This window comes from Xiphophorus maculatus, chromosome 22, assembly GCF_002775205.1.
Source record: "Xiphophorus maculatus strain JP 163 A chromosome 22, X_maculatus-5.0-male, whole genome shotgun sequence".
In the NCBI taxonomy this organism is placed as follows: Eukaryota; Metazoa; Chordata; class Actinopteri; order Cyprinodontiformes; family Poeciliidae; genus Xiphophorus; species Xiphophorus maculatus.
In genome coordinates, this window is record NC_036464.1 from 7,649,872 (window position 1) to 7,668,303 (window position 18,432).

Here is an 18,432-nt window from a genome sequence, read left to right on the forward strand (position 1 = left end):
TTCCTTGATTGATGCTGGTTGGCCTCACTCACTGAATTATTCAGGTGCAACAGATGTGTCAGGCAGGGAAATGTCACCGATATCCTGCACCGTTCTGGATTTGAAGCCAGACGGTCATGAAGCAATGTATCTGGGTCATGGTGGCCATGCAGGCTGCATCCAGACAATGTTTTAGCTTCCTAACCACTGGAGCGTCTGTTTGAGTTAATTCCTCTCATTTAGCCCCAATGCCCTCTCTGACTGCCTGCACCGCTGCCTCTCTCACTCTCCCTGCCGCACTAAGTCTGTTAAGTAATCTGCTTTTCAGAAAGCCTCTCCGTCAGATGGCCATTGACTGCTGACACTAATGTCCATAGTCAGTGTGGACAGAAATGGGATTTATGGGTGTAAATATGTCTTTGATGTTCCAAACAACAGCATTGGCTTACAGACTGTGTGTGTTTTTTCTGACTGGCACATTAATGGGGTTAATAGTGGAAGATCAGTCAACGTGTATTGCCTGGTTAGTCTCTATTAATTATTTAAAATTTGAGTCCTTAATGTAATTCGGAGGCGTTGCAACAGAGCAACCAGCCAGAATAACAGGGCAGCATATGTAACAGAAGAGCCAGAAGTTACATACTGAACTTCACCGAATAAATCTTGTTTGTTTATCTTTTCCTCCAGTTGACGACTCTCCGTGGAGCAATCCTGGAGGATGCCATTCCATCCACGGCAAGGCATGGAACGGCCCGCGGCCTGCCACTTAAGGAAGTCCTGGAATACGTCATCCCTGAGCTAAACATCCAGTGTCTGAGGCTGGCTCTCAACTCTCCCAGAGTCCCAGAGCAGCTCCTCAAACTGGATGAGCAAGGGGTGAGTAAAGTCATGTCATGTTTCAGACAGGGGTCAGAATCTGAGATGGGTAAAGTACCCAAACATTTGCTCAAGTAAAAGTAGAAATAACATTAGAAAAACAAACAGGAAGTCTTACTTTAGCTTAAACTGTAGGAGTCTCTGTAGCTACTTTTCCATTGCAAATGAGCGCAAAACTTTGCCAATATTCCGCTGAAGTTGAAAAAACTGTTTCACACTCATGGTGTTTTGATTAAATAAGAAATGCAATTAAAATTACATGTAACCACGTGATAAGTCATTAAGAAAAACATGATCCTTCAACTACTTGTCGTCTTCTTTCTTCATGGTTTGGCAACATCCAGTTGTTGATCATGTGACTTGTGTGATATGACCAAAGTGTTTCTACTACAGTTTTGTTAAACAAACCAATTTTTATTCAGCCAATAAACTACCTCCTCCTAGTGCAAAGACTTTTTTATTAAAAAACTAGAACTTTTTTTTGGAATTACAATCTGGCAGAACTTACTTATGCTTACTTATCAAGAAAAAAATAAAAGCATCTGTATTTCTAGTTTCCAATTGGCAGGTCACTGGTCAGCCCTGACCAAACTGGAAACTGTCTCCTTCTGATCATGGTGGATTTCTAATGTGCATAAACATGGCCAGATATTACCCCTAATCCAGACATTTCGGTTATTTTAAATATGTGGAAACCACGTCAGAGAAATGCAGTGTTTTCTTAATATCACTATTTTAAGGCAGATCTTCCTTTGCATGCAGTTTCAGAATAAATTTAAAGGATTTGTGACTTGCCTGCCCAGTTTTGGCTAAAATAAAACCATTCTCTTCTATTTGTAGGGCTGCAATTAATGACTATTTTAGCAATCAATTATTCTATCAGTTTATTCTGATGATTAATTGATTAATCAGATAAAAATAACACATTCTACAGATTTGACAATATTAGAAATCCTAAAAAAGATGCAAGTAAAAAAATAATTCAACTTCTTTTTAAAATAAAAAAATAAACCCTTTAACTCCTGAAATGCAATGACAGCATTTGTTTAGTAAATTTGAATCAAGTCAAGCTAAAACTATTCCACTTGATTAGTTTTGGTAAAACATATTTACAGAAAAAGGAGGGTTTTTTTAAACTTAAATGCAAAAGGTATAGAACAGTTTTAGCTTAATTCCTACTCTGCATATGTTTATGTTTTCACCTAATGGCCTTTTTTTGAGTCGCTTTACTCCAGTTATTGATTAATCGACTATTATTTCAATAATGGATTAATCATGATCAATCCGATTAATTGTTTGGCATATCTGCTTCCATGTTACACATTTAAATAGGCTTAGAAGTACAAATAGTAGAATTTTTTTTCTCATTATGGGCTCCATGATATTAATAATGCAGATTAAAAAATTAATTGAAATCCAACAATCTCTGCAACTATCAATAGGATGTATTTGGCGCCCCTGTTGTGATCAACGGTAGCTGCAAGACTAGTGAAAATGTCTCACTTTTATTAGCTTACTTTCAATAAAAAGAGGTTAATGTGGTGTTTTTTATTTTACAAGATGGAGGGTGTAAACTGGAAGTCTTTCTCCTTGAACTCCTAATAATGCTGAAGGTTCTCTTCAGTCACAGGTGTCAGACGGATTCATTGTCTGATCTCAAGGCCTTTAATTTCTCATCTAATGAAACTACAAGACGGCAGTGGGAGTGGGAGCATTAGCCGTGTTTTACTATCAGGAAATCTGCTGCTTATTAGTCTAATTGCATTCATTAGTGCTTGCCCATCATTCTAACTGACAAGGGAAAGGCTCTCATCATGAAAAGCTCTACCAAGCCCACCTTTGTTTCTTCAGATTTTTTTTTTTTACACATTTATTCAAGAGCAGTGGAGAGTCCTTTCTAAAGAAATGAATAACAGTCAAATTTACAGATTTTGCATATAATTATCCTGTTAAATGTCATTGGAAATGAGCAGCTTTTCCCTTGAAATCTGCAGACACATCATAGAGAAACTGACAAATCCATTAGGAAAGGGCAAAAGGTGATGACATATTATAAGGAAATATATTCAAAGGAGGAGAGTGCAAGTTAATTAGGGTTTAAAGCTCTTCCAGATGACCTTGATCTTTCACACACTTCAACCCAAAAAGTCCAGTGAAGCTACACTTTATATTTAGACAGTAATATTTTTTTGTGATTCAAATGTATAATCTTGCCTAGAGTCCCTCTAACTATGTCGACCCCTCTGCAACTTTAATCTATTCATGAGAAAAAAGTCAGCATTGCACCAAGAGAGTAAAATATTTTACTCCCCCATGTCTGGAAAGTTGAATTTATCTTTTTTCTGTGCATATTTATTTTACATAAGTGGTACTAGGCTATGTTTTGTTGGTGCGAACAGCTGTATGTTTAATATTTTTTCTCTCTGAGTGAGTAAGAGAGCTGTTCTCAGTATCTTCATGATCAAGAAGAATCCTCTCCTCCAAATCTTAGCTTTTAATCTCTGCTGTAATTTCTCCAAGATTTAAGAAGAAACTGATTCATATTTCTTCTTATACTCTCCAATGACTGAACTGATTATGCACTGATGGCCTAGAAAAAGCATAAATCTGTTTAATCTGAGATGAGATTTTCATTAACAGAAATCACAAATTGCATTTATTTCTAAAGTATTTTTTTTTTAAAACTTCTAGAAAATAGACATGACTTGTTAAAGGTGAACAAATTATAAGATTAATTTAATCTGCAACAAATACAACTAATTTTATTCCAGATTTCTACAATTTTTTCCTCCTTGTCTGTTTTGTTTTTGTTTATTTTTAATTGTATTTGTAAATCACATTGTTTTATAAATCAATAATGAGCTGAAATGAACATATTTTAGTGTTTTATGATAAATAAATAAGATAAAAGTTAAAATTTCCAATCCAAGTATTTAGCATTTGTACTTTTCCAAAATATGTATGTAGTTACATACTTGTGCAAACTAAATTATTGAGTGCAATGATTGAATGTTGGAATAAACTATGCAATTTAAGAAATAATTATAAAAAAGACAAGTAAGAAAAATAAATACATGAATGAGTGAATGAAAAAGGAAAGTAAATGAATGAAGAAGTGTGTATACAAACTCCTTATTCATGTTGTTTTTTGCCTGGACTGTCGCAGAAACTCAGCTTGAAAGAGAAACCCTCACAGCTCAACTCTTACGTATAATTTAAATTTAAATCTGATTTGTTGCTCCAGTACAAGACAGCAATCTACCACCTGCTAGGGTTGTTGTTGCAGTGCACTAAGTTTGATTATTATATATGGAAATTGAACCTTTCTGCTCGGTGACCGTGATGGTTTCCTTTTCTGGTATTGTTCCAGCTGAAGGAATCTGAAAACCATTCGTCCTGTTTGTCCTGTTTAACAGAAAATGAGGCTTAGATCAACAGATACGGAACCAGAAGTGTTTGAAAAAGTGTAAACAGATCCTTCATCTAACAACATGTCCATCTCAGGCTGAGTTTTGCATTTATTTTGTAGTTCAGGAAGCAAGTCACACCACTTGAGCTAAAAAAAAACTCACAATTTTTCAATCCTGTCCTCAGACAAAGACGTTGCTCTTCAACTCCAGTCCATCTCAAAAAGATGCAAAGATTTGGTCTTAAAGAATCTGACATACAAGTGCTTCTAAGAGTACCAAAAAGAAACTCTTTATCTGAGCCTTAAGATCCTAAAACAACGGATAACCTTCACACGGTCCTTCACCCTTTAGAAAAAGAGCATAAGCTTTCCATGAATTCTTCAAAAAAAAAAAAAGCCTTCAGATTTGATGGTGAAACTCTCAGGAATTTAGACTCAAGATTCAAATGCTTAACCTCCAAAATGCAATGTTTATTAAACTTAAGCAACCTCTTATCTGGTTGTTTTTATAGATTTGATGATATTTGATGCCAAAAGGTTTTTTTAATGCCAGCAGTAAATCTTTTTAAGTACATTTTCAAGACAGTTGTGACAAGCAAGACATTAAGCACCAATGAAACTGAGGCTTGATGCCATGTGTGCTCAGACACAACATGGTTTGAGGATGATTTTATTTATTTTTAGAGAACACAATGATTTTATTGCCATCCTAATCAGATTTCCTTCAAAAGCGACTTGACGGAAATGTGTTGTAAAAGAAGCTTGACTGTTGCTGCAATCTGATGCAGCAACATCAGATTGGCTGTTGCTGCAAAATAAATGCAACACTTTAAAAATATTTGTTGCCATGGGGTTAGATGTGCGGTTCAATAACGTGGCACAGCTTTCTTCTACAAGGATTTGGGCAACCCTGAAGGTTATACCCTTGGCTTGCTTCTCCTGGAAAGGTTTTATGGAGCTACTTTTCATGCTTTTTGTAACATAAGTAGATTTCAGTGGAGCAGATGTCACATTAGCGTTGCATGCACTGCCAGGGCAATGCTGTATCCCTCAGGTGCCACATGACTGTCTCCAGGGACAATGTTGCCCTCATTTCTCCATCCACTCAGTAAGAATGCAGTATTTGTGTTGTGAGTTTTAAAACCTCAGATGGTTTTGCAGTTATGCTGAAGAAATGTTCCTGGTTTAAAATGTCCTCACTTCCTGTTAAGTAGCTGATCTGTTCTGAGAAAGAGGCGTGAAATATTATTTAAAAATATTTTACACCTTTTCACATTTTGTCATCTTACAAAAACAAACATAAGTGTGTTTAATGGCGCTTTTAATATGACTATCCATAAGAAAGTATTGCAAAACTGTAAGGTGGAGAATCATTAGAAAATAATAATGAAGTCATTTAAGAAATCACAATTTTGTTACTCAAATACTCTTAAGTCAGACTGCATTTCATGAATTCAAAAATTTAGCTCACCAAAAAAATTATCAAATTAAAATTAAATTCAGCAACGGAAACTGTTAGATACAAAACCAAGCATATCTCTTTAACATCTTTGTTATGTATATTTTCAAAATTTTATAATAGAAAGATTCAGATCCTCTGACCTTTACTGCTTTAAAGAATTGGTTAGATACAGTAAGTGTTTTCAAAGAAAGACCAACCCAAATCCTGTTCTAATGGCAAAGAATATATTTTTAAAATTTAATTCAACCTTAAGAATGTAGATTGGATCATTTTCTTCTTATAATATGACAAATATTTATTAGGTTTTGGATCTACAATGATTTACACATCCGTTTTGGACAAGAAAAATCAACTACCTTGTTTGTTTTCTTCAAATATTACATGCTTATTATTTTTTAGCAAACAAAATTATATATATATATTTTTATTTTTTTATTTTTGACCTATAAGTATGTTTGACTAGGCAATTCTGACAAAGATGAGAAACGTTTGTACACCACTCCCGTAAAAATACATTAAATCCCAGAGCAAATAATTACCTTTATTTGTCAGTAAACAGTTCACCTGTGCGTAATTTATTATTCACACTTTTCTGCAGTGATTCCACCAGTTTGCTGATGAACAAAAAGCATCAGAAGAAGGAGGATAGCAGACAAATTGAGGACTATATGCACAGCTTTTGACATTTGAAAAGAAAGTCAGATGAACGCATGTTTGCTTCTTTCAGCAAACATTTAGTTGAAAAAGTACAACAAGGTGCTGTGGTCAGATGAGGCCAAAGTTGAGCTTTTTGGTTTACAAAAAATAAGTTGTTTATAGCAAAAATGTCACGATGAAAACATTTTTCCAACTTCCATTTTGCTATAGTAATGCAAAGGAAGTTTCCTACTGTTTTATAAGTACACACAACTTCGGTTGATATGTCACCTAAAACTTAACTAAAATACTTTAAAGTTGATTTGCTTTTATGAGACAAAATATGAAAAAGTTCAAAGTAGCTGTATCTGTTGGTGAGTGCTGAATTTAGGTGACCTGAATCCACTTTTCAAGCACCGATGTGAAAGTCCTTCATCCATTCTGTAAGGATGTGCTGGAGGTTAAGTAAGTCCTTATAATTCCAAATGAAAAATAGACGACCACATCATTGCACATCATGCAGTTTCCACTGAGCTTGAAGGTATAATAGCTTCCCATCACGGCGGGAGCTTCACCATAGAGCAGGCTTGCTGATAGAGGAGTCGTCATGACAACCGTGAGGGGAGCACACCAAGAATTGATAACCTGTAACGGGGGAAAAAGGGACGGTTCAAATTGGTTTCAGTCTATAGATCATTTATTTTCCTCCACAGTGAGGAAAACCTTTTTGGTCTTGCAGATTGTCATTTAGTTGCAGGGGTCAGGCTGGAAATATTGGATCGCATGTGCTAAAGTTGGCAAAGTTTATTATAATAAATCCACGTCTGCTGCCTAATGTATCTAATTCACTCCCTCGTCGCTCCACAGCTGCACTTAAGTTGCAGCTAATAATGCGGCTTACTTTACGCTCCGGAGAGCTCAGAGCCCGGCTTCGTGAGAGGGGATTTCATTTCGCCCCTTGAAGGGATGTAAGGCCTTAACTTGAGCTGCAACATGATGGAAAGTAGAGACTCACCTCTGTTGAGTGTGCAACATCTCAGCAACAGGAAGTGATACTTACTCCGAGGTATTTGTGTGTTCCAGCTAAGCTTCCAGCACAAGGTGGGGGTTCTTTACTGCAAGGCGGGCCAGAGCACGGAGGAGGAGATGTACAACAATGAGAGCGCTGGCCCGGCGCTGGAGGAGTTTCTGGATCTGCTCGGCCAGCGGGTTCGCCTCAAGGGCTTCACAAAGTACAGAGCCCAGCTGGACAACAAGAGTAAGAAAAAGCCTGTTGCATACATTTAAAATGTGCAAATTTATAAACCTGCATGAAAGATTTGTTGCAGCAGATACCATATTTAGGTTATTACAGTCGACTAAAATGAACAAATAACGAAAACTGAAATTGAGAAAGCATTTTTGTTAACTGAAATAAATAAAAACAGTAATTAATGGGGAGAAACTATAACAAACTATATAACTGAAACTAGAGATATAAAATTTATTTCTTAGCCTTTTGTATTGATGTGAAATTTATATTTTTTTCCCCACACGAACAATTTACATCAATTGTCAGAAAATTACGGCACTCCTTAATCCTCCTGGCGTCACGTCATGCCAACCCCAACAGTTTGGATAAAGCGCCAGAGTCAGTAAAGGTTCAAAAATAATTTAGTACATTTTTTTAAAATGGTATTTTCTGTTGAGTATTCATTACCCACACATAATGCAATATGTTAACCTTTTTGAATTCAGCACCAAAAAATTAACCAAGGTACAAAAAACTAAAACTAATAAAAACTACATTGAAACTAACTGATAAAAAAGCAAACACACTCTGAAAACTAACAAAAGTAGACAAACAAAAACTCACAATGAAATAAAACTAAGTTATAAGGAAAAACCCAACGCTATTATAAATCTGTACCACACCACTTTATTTCTAAAGCACTTATTATTGAACGTAGCGGCTGACCAAAGTGCAGTACAAGAATAATAAAGAAGTTTAAGAAAATATGGTAACACTTTATTTGACGGGGTGTGCGTAAGACTGACATGACACTACCATAAACGTAACTTTACACCTGTCATGAAGATGAAGCAGTCTTCATGAATGTTTATGACTGTTGTCATGAAGTGTCATTTGGTAAATAATGACACTTGTAATGCAAAGATGCATTAAAACTTGCATTAAAAGTGTCAATTTTGCATTATAAGTGTCATTATTTACTGAACGACACTTCATGACAACAGTCATAACCATTCATGAAGACTCCTTCATGTTCTTGACAGATTTTATGTCATATTTATGACAGTGTCATGTCAGTCTTATGCACACCCCGTCAAATAAAGTGCTCCCGAAAATATAAAACATCACAAAGTCAAGGAAGGAGTGCAACATTAAGAGACAGATGTTAGCTCGCTACCAAAGAGAGAAAAAGTGTTTCCATTTTTAAAACCTGTTTGTTGTTCATTTGTTTGTGTGCAGCTGACTCAACGGGAACACATTCCCTGTACACCACCTACAAGGACTACGAGTTGATGTTTCATGTGTCCACCATGCTCCCCTACACGCCCAACAACAGACAGCAGGTAAACTTTGTGCTTTATTACCTCCACTAATCACATCATTTGCTATTTTGCGTGGAGAATCGCCATATAATGGTTTTAACAAGTCCCTGGGCAGCTTCTCTGCAAGGATCGTTCAGTGCTGACTTTTGCCAGCTGTCCCTAGAGAGCCGTTTTGCCATGGTAATAACCTATTAGCTGAAAACATGAGCATTGCCATGGAGACGGTGCCCCATAGTTGGATTTTAATCAGTGCTTCCTCATGGGATGGACCTGCCGCTGTAGTAGACGAGCCTCTGTCTCTTTGTGAACAAGTGGGATTAAGTGAATGTAGTGGCTGATGGGCAAATGGTGGCTAGTAATGCATAATTGACAATGTTTCAGTACGTTGTCGTCTGTGCTAATGTATGGAAGTGCTTTCTGAGTCCTTAATAATGCCTGTGCACACAGCCATGTAAAAGCATTCATTTTGAAAGGACTCAAGGAGGTTAAAAATGATGGAGAGAAGCAGTGTAATGTGGTGGAACCAGTCTGTCAAGTGCATCTTATGTGATTGGTATTGACCGTTTGCAACTACGTCACTTAATCATTCGAGGCGCCATGATGGATGTCGGAAGTGAGAGACATCGTTTTGCTGAGCGACTGAGGTTCGTTTTTCCAAGTTGTTTTTGTAATCGTACTTACTTATAAAGTATAGGACCGTTAATCTTCCTACCTTGTAAAAAGTGTTCGCTGTAAATCTGCGGTTACATTGAGGGCTTGACAGTCATTATGATTGACGGCTGCTATCCATCGCCACCGTATATTTTCTAACTTTCAAAGTTATAAAATAAAATGACAAGTTTGGTTTGTATCCTTGTTTGTTTGTGCAGCATCCTACGACTGTTTTAAAAGTGAAACCAACTAAATAAAAGCGATATTAGGCCACTACATGTGCATTTTTTGACAGGCTTTACAGAAGTGCATAGGTTGTTTTGACATCCGTCATGGGGTCTTTCGAAGAGAGTGACGTCACGTGCAAAGGGTCTATAGTTGGATAGTTTAGTTTAATCCCTTTGGGTAATCTTCCAGCAGCCTCTACTCTATCCCATTTCACCTCTATACCCTATAATCCTGCTTGTTTTGGGCTCTTTCTGACCCTCTCTGGCAATCACATTCCAGACAGAATGAGGTTAAGTGCTTGTGTAGGCCATCATACATGCTATCATGACTGGGTTTAGGTAAATGCCTCTCATTTATTCATGTATATAATGAATTAGGTTGGGTGTTGATATCTGGGTGCTCAGAAGAAACAGTAGTGTCAGCTATTTGCAAAGTAAATATAATGTTAATTTTATAATTTTAATGTAAAAACAATAAGAAAACCACTGAAAAGATGAAGTGTTCAATGACATTAACACCCGTATCTAACTAGTCTAGAGGGAAGAGTAGTAAAAACTCTGTTTAATAAACCTTTGTTAAGATTAGAACTTGGATTTGTGCTGGTTACAAGTTGGTATACAGAACATTCCCATTCCCCATAATGGTGCTCAATCACCATTATGAATTACCGTTAGCAACACAAACTACTAGTGGTGATTTGTTTGCCTTTTATGTATTTAAACACAAAGGGAACATGTTCCCTCGCCATGGTTGTAAAGCATTGTGTGTGGAAGATTTAATGAGATACAAAGCGCAATTAGTGCCAGTAAACAATTTATTACAGCTACTTCCATTATGTTTTAAACACCCTGTAGCCATATTGGAAATTTTGGAATAGTTTCAAAATTAATTTAACCATGTTTAATCCTTGTATCCAGTCACCACTGCTTTTAGCAGTACAAGTTACTAGCAGTGTCGCCTTTATGAATTCAAGCATTGAAGAAGCCAACATTTTTGGAAATCCAATAAAACAGACAATTACCGTGTTACTTTTGCCATATTTTAAATAGAGGTGCACCAACTGTGGTTTTCTGGCCGATCGCCGATTAGCGGCCTGTCCTACCGTTTCTGATTTTGACCGATTTTTAAAAAAATGTTGCTCAGTATAGCAAGAAAGTTGCTGAATTGGCAACAGTGGAGTAACTATTGTTAACTGTAAACATGCAGACATGACCTGGTGGTCTGGTCTGTCAGTCAAGCCTTTCTCACAGAAGAGCAGAAGAGGACAGAGGTTGATTTTTAGACCTTTGCTGAGGTAGATGAGATTGGGGGATAAGATCGGCTTCAGGTGTAAGAATCGGCCAATCACTGATCTCCCAAAATTAAGGAAATCAGCACCGATAAATCAGTGCACCATTGATTTTAAATGTACAGCTGCCATATTACATTTTGAGGTAAGATCTGGTGAAAAACTACCAAATTCCAATAATATGGAGGCTAAATTTTGTTTTTCAACTTAGAAATTTAGACATTTTTACATCTAATTAATCACTGAATTACACAATCTTGAAATACCGACTGCATCAGGTTTTACATCGTCTCACTCGAATTTTTGTCTTGAACATTGAAAATAAATTTATTGAGTTGACCTCTTTCATCATGATAACAATTGTTTTTATTGTGTTCTTTTAATACTTTTCACAGTTATTAAGGAAGAGGCACATTGGCAACGACATTGTCACCATAGTATTCCAGGAGCCCGGGGCCCTTCCCTTCACTCCCAAAAACATCCGCTCCCAGTTCCAACATGTGTTTGTTATCGTCAGAGTCCACAGCCCGTGCACTGATAACGTCTGCTACAGGTAAATGGAACAAGCGTGCACTTTGCCTGTAAGCTACTTTATTTTATTAGGCGAGGGAGGAAAGGACTCAGGGAACAGAAAAAGAGAAATTGTGCAGAGTTGAACCCTCTATTAAGAAGCAAACTCATATGCTCTTGACAATTAAGGAAGATGGGTTTTATTATTTAAAAAGGGCTGTGCAAAAAGGAATTCTTGCTAAATTGCATGAAGACATTAAATTTGAAAGTGTAATAATAATAGCTTGGTGTGCTCCTTCTGTGGTTTCTGCCATGGCTTTGTAGTAATATCCACAAATCACAAGGCTCTTTTGATGTGTTCGATGATGATACAGTTATTATCTTCAGAGACACCTTTAAATTACGACTTGGAGCTCTGCTTCGAATGTGTTTGTAGGCAAAGAAGACTTTCACTAATAACATAGAACAGAGCAAATTTATCATCTCTCGCTCATCGGAAAAGAAAAATCTTGAACTTGTCATTTCAAAACAAAATTATTGCTCATTCAGGGGTGTTACTTTTTAAAGGGAACCTATTATGCAAAATTCACCTTTTGCATGTTTTTGTACTTCTATTTGGGTCTCTACTGCTTCTAAAAACAGCCAAAGCACTTAAAAATAAATTTTCTTTTGGCAACAAGTTCATATTTTTTAGTATCTGGAAAATTAGTTGTTTTAGAATATAAAGTCACAAATCAGCAGGCACTGCCCCTCACCTAGCAACCCCAGCAAAGCCCAGCCCGTTACCTAGCAACCCCAGCAGAGTTCCGCCCGTCACCTAGCAAACCAAGCTGAGTTCCAGCATGTTTGCTCAGCTTATTTGGATTTAAAGTGACAAGAGCTCAAAAAAGACTCAACTGATCAGACTAAAATGTCATTATTTAACAATGATTTTGTACAAAAAATGTAATGAACATGTTTTGTTTAGTCCTTAGATCTATTCCAATTTGTTCAAGGACGCATAATAGCTCATCTTTAACTGTTACCTATATCGTTTATCCCTGACTTTTTTTATAGCGTCGCCGTATCCAGATCCAAAGACGTGCCTCCGTTTGGACCCCCCATTCCCAAGTCCGTAACTTTCCCAAAGTCGGCCGTTTTCAGGGACTTCCTACTCGCAAAGGTCATCAATGGCGAGAACGCTGCTCACAAGTCGGAGAAGTTCAGAGCAATGGCGACTCGTACGCGGCAGGAGTACCTGAAGGACTTAGCCGAGAACTTTGTCAGCACGGCTACTATAGACTCAGCAGTCAAATTCAGCTTCATTACGCTTGGAGCAAAGAAGAAGGAGAAAGTCAAAGCCAGAAAGGAGGCGCATCTGTTCAGTGTGGGAGCCATCACCTGGAGCGTCTGCGCCCGGGACTTTGGGCAGTCGATGGACATTGACTGCTTGCTCGGCATATCCAACGAGTTCATTGTGCTCATTGAAGAGGAGTCGAAAAACGTAGTGTTTAACTGCTCATGTCGCGATGTCATTGGATGGACTTCAGGGATTATGAGTATTAAAATCTTCTATGAGCGCGGGGAGTGCATCATGCTGTCTGCCCACGACAACTGCGGCGAGGACATCAGAGAGATGGTGCAGCGACTCGAGGTAATACCCTTAAAAACTCATCTCTAATAATCTGAGTGATCTTAGAGGTCGTAAACACTGCTGGATTAGAATCATCTTGTGGCAAAATACCTTCTTCATCATACTTTAATCCACTGCCTTCTGTGTAAGTCTGAAATCGCACCATACAAACATTTCAGTGAACACAAGTCTTAATATTCAGCTTTAGAACTGCACAACCCTCTTATAAAAGGCGTAAATTACTTAGCATTTTCTCTGACTGTGGATAATTGTGGGTTTCATCATTTTTCTTTCAACATAATGAACAAATTAAAGTAAAAACAATTCAATTCTTTGCAGGGGGGTGCCAAACTGTGCACTAATTGAGGAAACGTGCAGCCCACGTTTCAGTAACGCTTAAAAAGGAAATAATAGGAACAAATTCTAGCATTTAGGGCTTAGTATTCAATTTGCCTTTAGATTTTTCTTAAGAATTTTCCTAAAAGATAAAGAAATAACTGTAATAACAAAGGAATATTTGTGTTACATTTTAGATCACAATCAGTTTCTTCTTTAGATGTGTTTTAGCCTACTTTGTGTTGTCAGAGAGGTTTTGCACAAGTAATTTATTGAATCTACAAGTTAGGCAATAATCAGTTCTGGCTGTGACTCATGAAAATAAGTAAAATATTGCATCATTTGCAGCTAATTTGTGATTTAACAGGTATACATTTTGGTTTGGCTATCCTTTTCTGCCTTAATTAATGACATCATCAATTTCAAAACTATCTTTTGTATTTAATCAGGTTGTTTTTATTTTATATTTACATTTGTTTGATGATCTGAAACATTATGGGATTAAAGCAAAACATATCAGCATGTATCATGAAAGAGACAGAAAGCTCAAAAGGAAGATACATTTAGCCTTCCTGTTATCTTCTGTTGTTTGCTCTGTTTTCTTTTTGAATAAAAGCCCCCAGAGAAGGTATCATTTTTGACTTATTGTAGGTGTTTTCATTTTCATATCTGGAAAAATTCAGATATGAAACAATGAAATTTCAAAAACTACAAAAGAATGACAAGCACTTGCTGTAGCTTAGCTCTCTGTTTTAGCATCCTACCTAAGCAACAGACTAGCTTCCAGAGAAAGCATACTTTCCTTGCCATCTCATTGATACCAGAAATAGCTGATGTTGCGTCTCTTTACCTCAGCGAGAACTTGTTTACTAATTGAGATTCTGAGCAACTGGTCAACTAATTTGTAGTGCCTTTGAATTTTTTATCCATGCTAGCTTTCAGAAATTGAAATCTCTTCTCCTTCTTGGTATTCTTGCAGCGGTTGGCCAGATGGCCAGCAGCCAGACATCAGCTGGGTGGCACCCAGAGTGAGGTTTCAGACTCTCTTATTTCCAAGCAGCCTGTAAAATCTGTGGAGGGTGTTGGTCCGTTACGGGATGATGACTGCAAGCGCTGCTTGATTAAGTGTTGAACAAAACAGTTTTTCTAAGCAATGGAAAGGAGGTTTCCTGTGGTAGTTTTAGTCAAAATGTCAAATAAATAAAAGGACTGGGAAGCCGTTTCCTTGTGCAGCATAAAGAGAGCAGTCTGTCATCAGAAAGACCCTGTAAAACTCTGTTTTACACTCATTCGTCATGGAAAAATGACTAACTCAATGTTTAGTGGTTTCATTTGAATAATTGTGGTCTCTTTGTGGTGAAACGGACCGTTTTCGCCTGACCGACTGACTTGCTTTGTTTTCTTCATCAGGTCAGCAGTATTATTGCATGTTTAACCTGACATCTCTCCTGTCAAGTCCCATATGTGTTGCAACCTTACACTGCGCTTCCCCTGTTTAGGGTTTGGTTCCAGTCAGCATTCTGAGAGAAAGTTGCTGCTTGTGTTTGTGGCTTTTAAACAGGGACTCCAGTACGGAGGCCCCTATGGGACATGGAGGATGTTTTTTCTTTAGGTTCTCTTGCAATAATGTACTGATCGATTCATGTGGTATAACTGAATACTGAAAGTCTTTCTTACGGTGGCCATCGTACTTTCTGCTATAATATAAGGTTTTCGTAAGGTTTTTCCATGTATTGATATCTTATTTGTGAAATATCTGAAATTATATAAATATTTTTTTGGATAGAAATCCATACTTCCAAGATAAAAACAGAAACTTTCCGCAAGAAGGAAAGAAAGAAAAAATACATCCAAACTATTTGGACTATTTCTGAGTTATTTTCACGGGGTAATTAAGTCATCTGGCAGTTTTGATTGTATATTTTTTGTGTTGGTAGTCTGAATGATTCATAAATGGCTGTTTTGATGTCCATCTCAGTTTTTTGCACCAAAGAGTTAAGAATATAAACACCTTTTCACTGAGGTAATTTAAATGTGTATATATTTGAAAGTTTAAATTGACATTTGTGACTGTACACAAAATAGACCAGCTTATTGCGAGGGAATGCAAAAGAAACAAATTTTCCCATGTCACCTATGGGGCTCTGTACTCCAGAAAGGATTGTAGATTTCCTGCCTTTTTTGTTCTTTTTTTTTTTAGCTCATTGCTTTGAATCCACAAAGGCGTATAGTTCACATCGCAAGTTAATAAAAGCTAAACCATTAGGAGATATCATTGCATTTTCATCTACAAGCAAAAAAAAGAGAAGCTGCCGCTGTCACTGACTGCTCATTTAATTGAATGAAAGATTAGCAATGAAACTGTTTTCTGCCACTGCTGAATTGGAGGACGTGTGGGTGCAGGTACAGAAGGAGGCGGCTTAAAGAGGACACCAACCCAGTTTTTACAGGGGGAGGAGTGGAAACAGACACAATTTTGGCTCTAACAGACTAAAAATAGAGGCCGTTTGGCCTCATACTGCTTCACTCCCTTTAAGAACTTCCCACCAAGTCCTCTTCTCCCCTTCTTTTAAGCAAAGCCCCGGCCTCCTCTGTGTGACATTGTGAGATTTTGGTACAGACATCTATTACTTCTAGTCTGCAAGCACAAGATGCTGTGCAAACATTTGCCAATGCTCCTTGTTTTGCTGGATTTTCTGTTTTATTATTATTATTATTTTGACCATTTAAGAAGTGTTTACTGAATATCTGATTAGACTAGCGTTTGTTGTTAGTAACTCGTTGGTCAAAATTCTAAATTTGGTTTGGTTTTACAGCATTTAGAGAAATGTTCATCAGTTTTAGGTCGTCAAATAAATTACAATATCAGAGAAAACCTCAGTATAAAGCTGTAAAGAAGCCATCTGAACCAGCCTGGGTATTTGCCTGATAATCTTAACAGCTGGTTTTGCCTCAAAGCTGCTATCAGGTGTTTGTGATAACTGGCAATGAATTGTTTTACATCACTGCAGAGGATTTCTGGTTCACCCCTTGGAAGAATTGTTTTAATTCAACCAGATGTAAATGGTTATAGAGCAATATTTCCTTACACTGGTCCACCTTATTTTAATAATAGCAATTTTAATAATGGCTTATTGACAGACCTTTGCTGAACTGCAAGGTGTGTTTAAGCCGGGAAATATTTAAAACATGCAAGTGCCTCGAGGATCACGGTTGGGAAGGACTGTTACAACAACTAAATTAAACTTACCTTCTTTTAGTTTATTTTTTTCTTTTGAGTTATTCAGATGTTGAATTGCTAGTGCTTTTGATCACTTGTCTGGTTGTGAAACCCAAACAATCTCAAGGTTACGAACTGTTGGCTGAATCTTCTCCTTCAGGATTTTCCTGTTGGAGAGCAGAAAAGAAGAAACCCCAAAACGTCACAACACCACCAAGTTTGATTGTCGGTATGATGCTCTTCTTCTGTAAAGCTGGGTGAGATTGCCACCAGATGTAGAAAATGGCTCATTCTGCAGTACCAAAGCATTTGAAGCATCTTCTGACCCATTTAGTCAATAACTTTATGTCCAATTTGTTATTGAATGTATTTAAATCAGTTCATGATGTGTTGTAGCCTGCTTCATGTTGTTTGACCGGTACCATTTAAACCAGTCTTTCTCAAACTATGGTCCCTAGACCACTAGTGGTCCGCGAGGTACTACATGTAAACAACCGTTTATTTGCCGTTGCGTTAGCTCAAAGTGCAACGCAACAGCTAGCTTAAAAAAGGATTGTGTTTAAAAATAATAATAGATAAATGACTTACTAAAAAGAAAAACTGCCAGTGGAAAGTTTCTCAGGGTGAGCTAAAGATAAACTTTTGTTTTTGAACAATATTACGATACATAGCATGACGCAGATGTTGTGTTGTTGCGGAAGAAATTTCAAATTAGATGGTCCGCGAGTGTTTATTAAATGGGGCAAGTAGTCCTCAGCCTGAAAAAGTTTGTCTTGTATTAAAACTTTTTAGTGAGCTAAAATGTGTGACAAAGCAGCCATAGCAAAAACAAATCCGGTATGTGGCAAATATTTTTTTCACAGCACTTTACATGAGGTCTCTGCAGGTAAAAACGTGTTTTATGAACAAATACTGTGATAAATTGAAATGCTCAACAGAGCTTAAAGATGAGATCTGGTTGAAAAAGATTGTGCATGTCTTCACCATGTCAAAAAGAAGAGAAAATCCCTCCAGAACCTGAAGAAGTATTTTCCATAATTAATCTTGAAAGGACACAGATGCCTTTCAGTGTCAGCTCATCTCATAAGAAAGGACAGAGCAGGATATATTAGCATTTATGATTAGCCAAAGGAGATCACTTTCTCATCCACTATGTTAATCTTCCTTCTCCTCTTTCCTGCTGTATCTGTGAAAAAAATAAAAAGTTTTGCAGGAGAAGCCCTGGATTAGTATTTGGAGCAGAGGCATATTGGAGCAGTAGGCCTAGCCACGCTGACCGTGCGGACATCGTCCCAGAGGTGTCTGTAAATGTCCCAGCGGTTGACTCGAGTCGTGTTTCACTCTGTGGATTTACAGGCTGCCGGACTTGTGATGTAATGCGAACCAGGGCGAACAGATTACCCACTGTAACCTACAGAGGAGCTCAGAGTGAGAGCACAACTAAAAGCTTTGTGGAGAAGTCCTTCTCCCCAGGGAGCTCCAGAGCTGGGTGGCCGCATGTTTGGCCTTTATTAGACAAGTCCTCTTGGCATGGAGGCATGTATTTCTACTTCTGTTTTGTTTCCTTTGCATCGTGGGTTGCTCAGTTAGTTTGTTTTATCTTTTTTTGTGCTATATGCATCCATAGAAAGCTAATTATAGCAGCATAAGAAATAGCAGAAGTTGTTTTTCT

At 37.4% G+C, this 18,432-nt stretch overlaps 1 protein-coding gene across 7 annotated transcripts in view; it reads left to right on the forward strand.

The window, feature by feature from the left end:
• sipa1l2 (signal induced proliferation associated 1 like 2) overlaps positions 1-18,432 on the forward strand; it is a 116,002-nt gene that overhangs the window by 50,731 nt on the left and 46,839 nt on the right. For all 7 annotated transcript variants that reach the window (XM_023327308.1, XM_023327309.1, XM_023327311.1 and 4 more), the window contains 5 exons: positions 667-855; positions 7,446-7,620; positions 8,833-8,936; positions 11,478-11,635; positions 12,649-13,225. In XM_023327308.1, the coding sequence (XP_023183076.1) occupies positions 667-855; positions 7,446-7,620; positions 8,833-8,936; positions 11,478-11,635; positions 12,649-13,225 (1,203 nt within the window). The remainder of the gene's footprint in view (positions 1-666; positions 856-7,445; positions 7,621-8,832; positions 8,937-11,477; positions 11,636-12,648; positions 13,226-18,432) is intronic.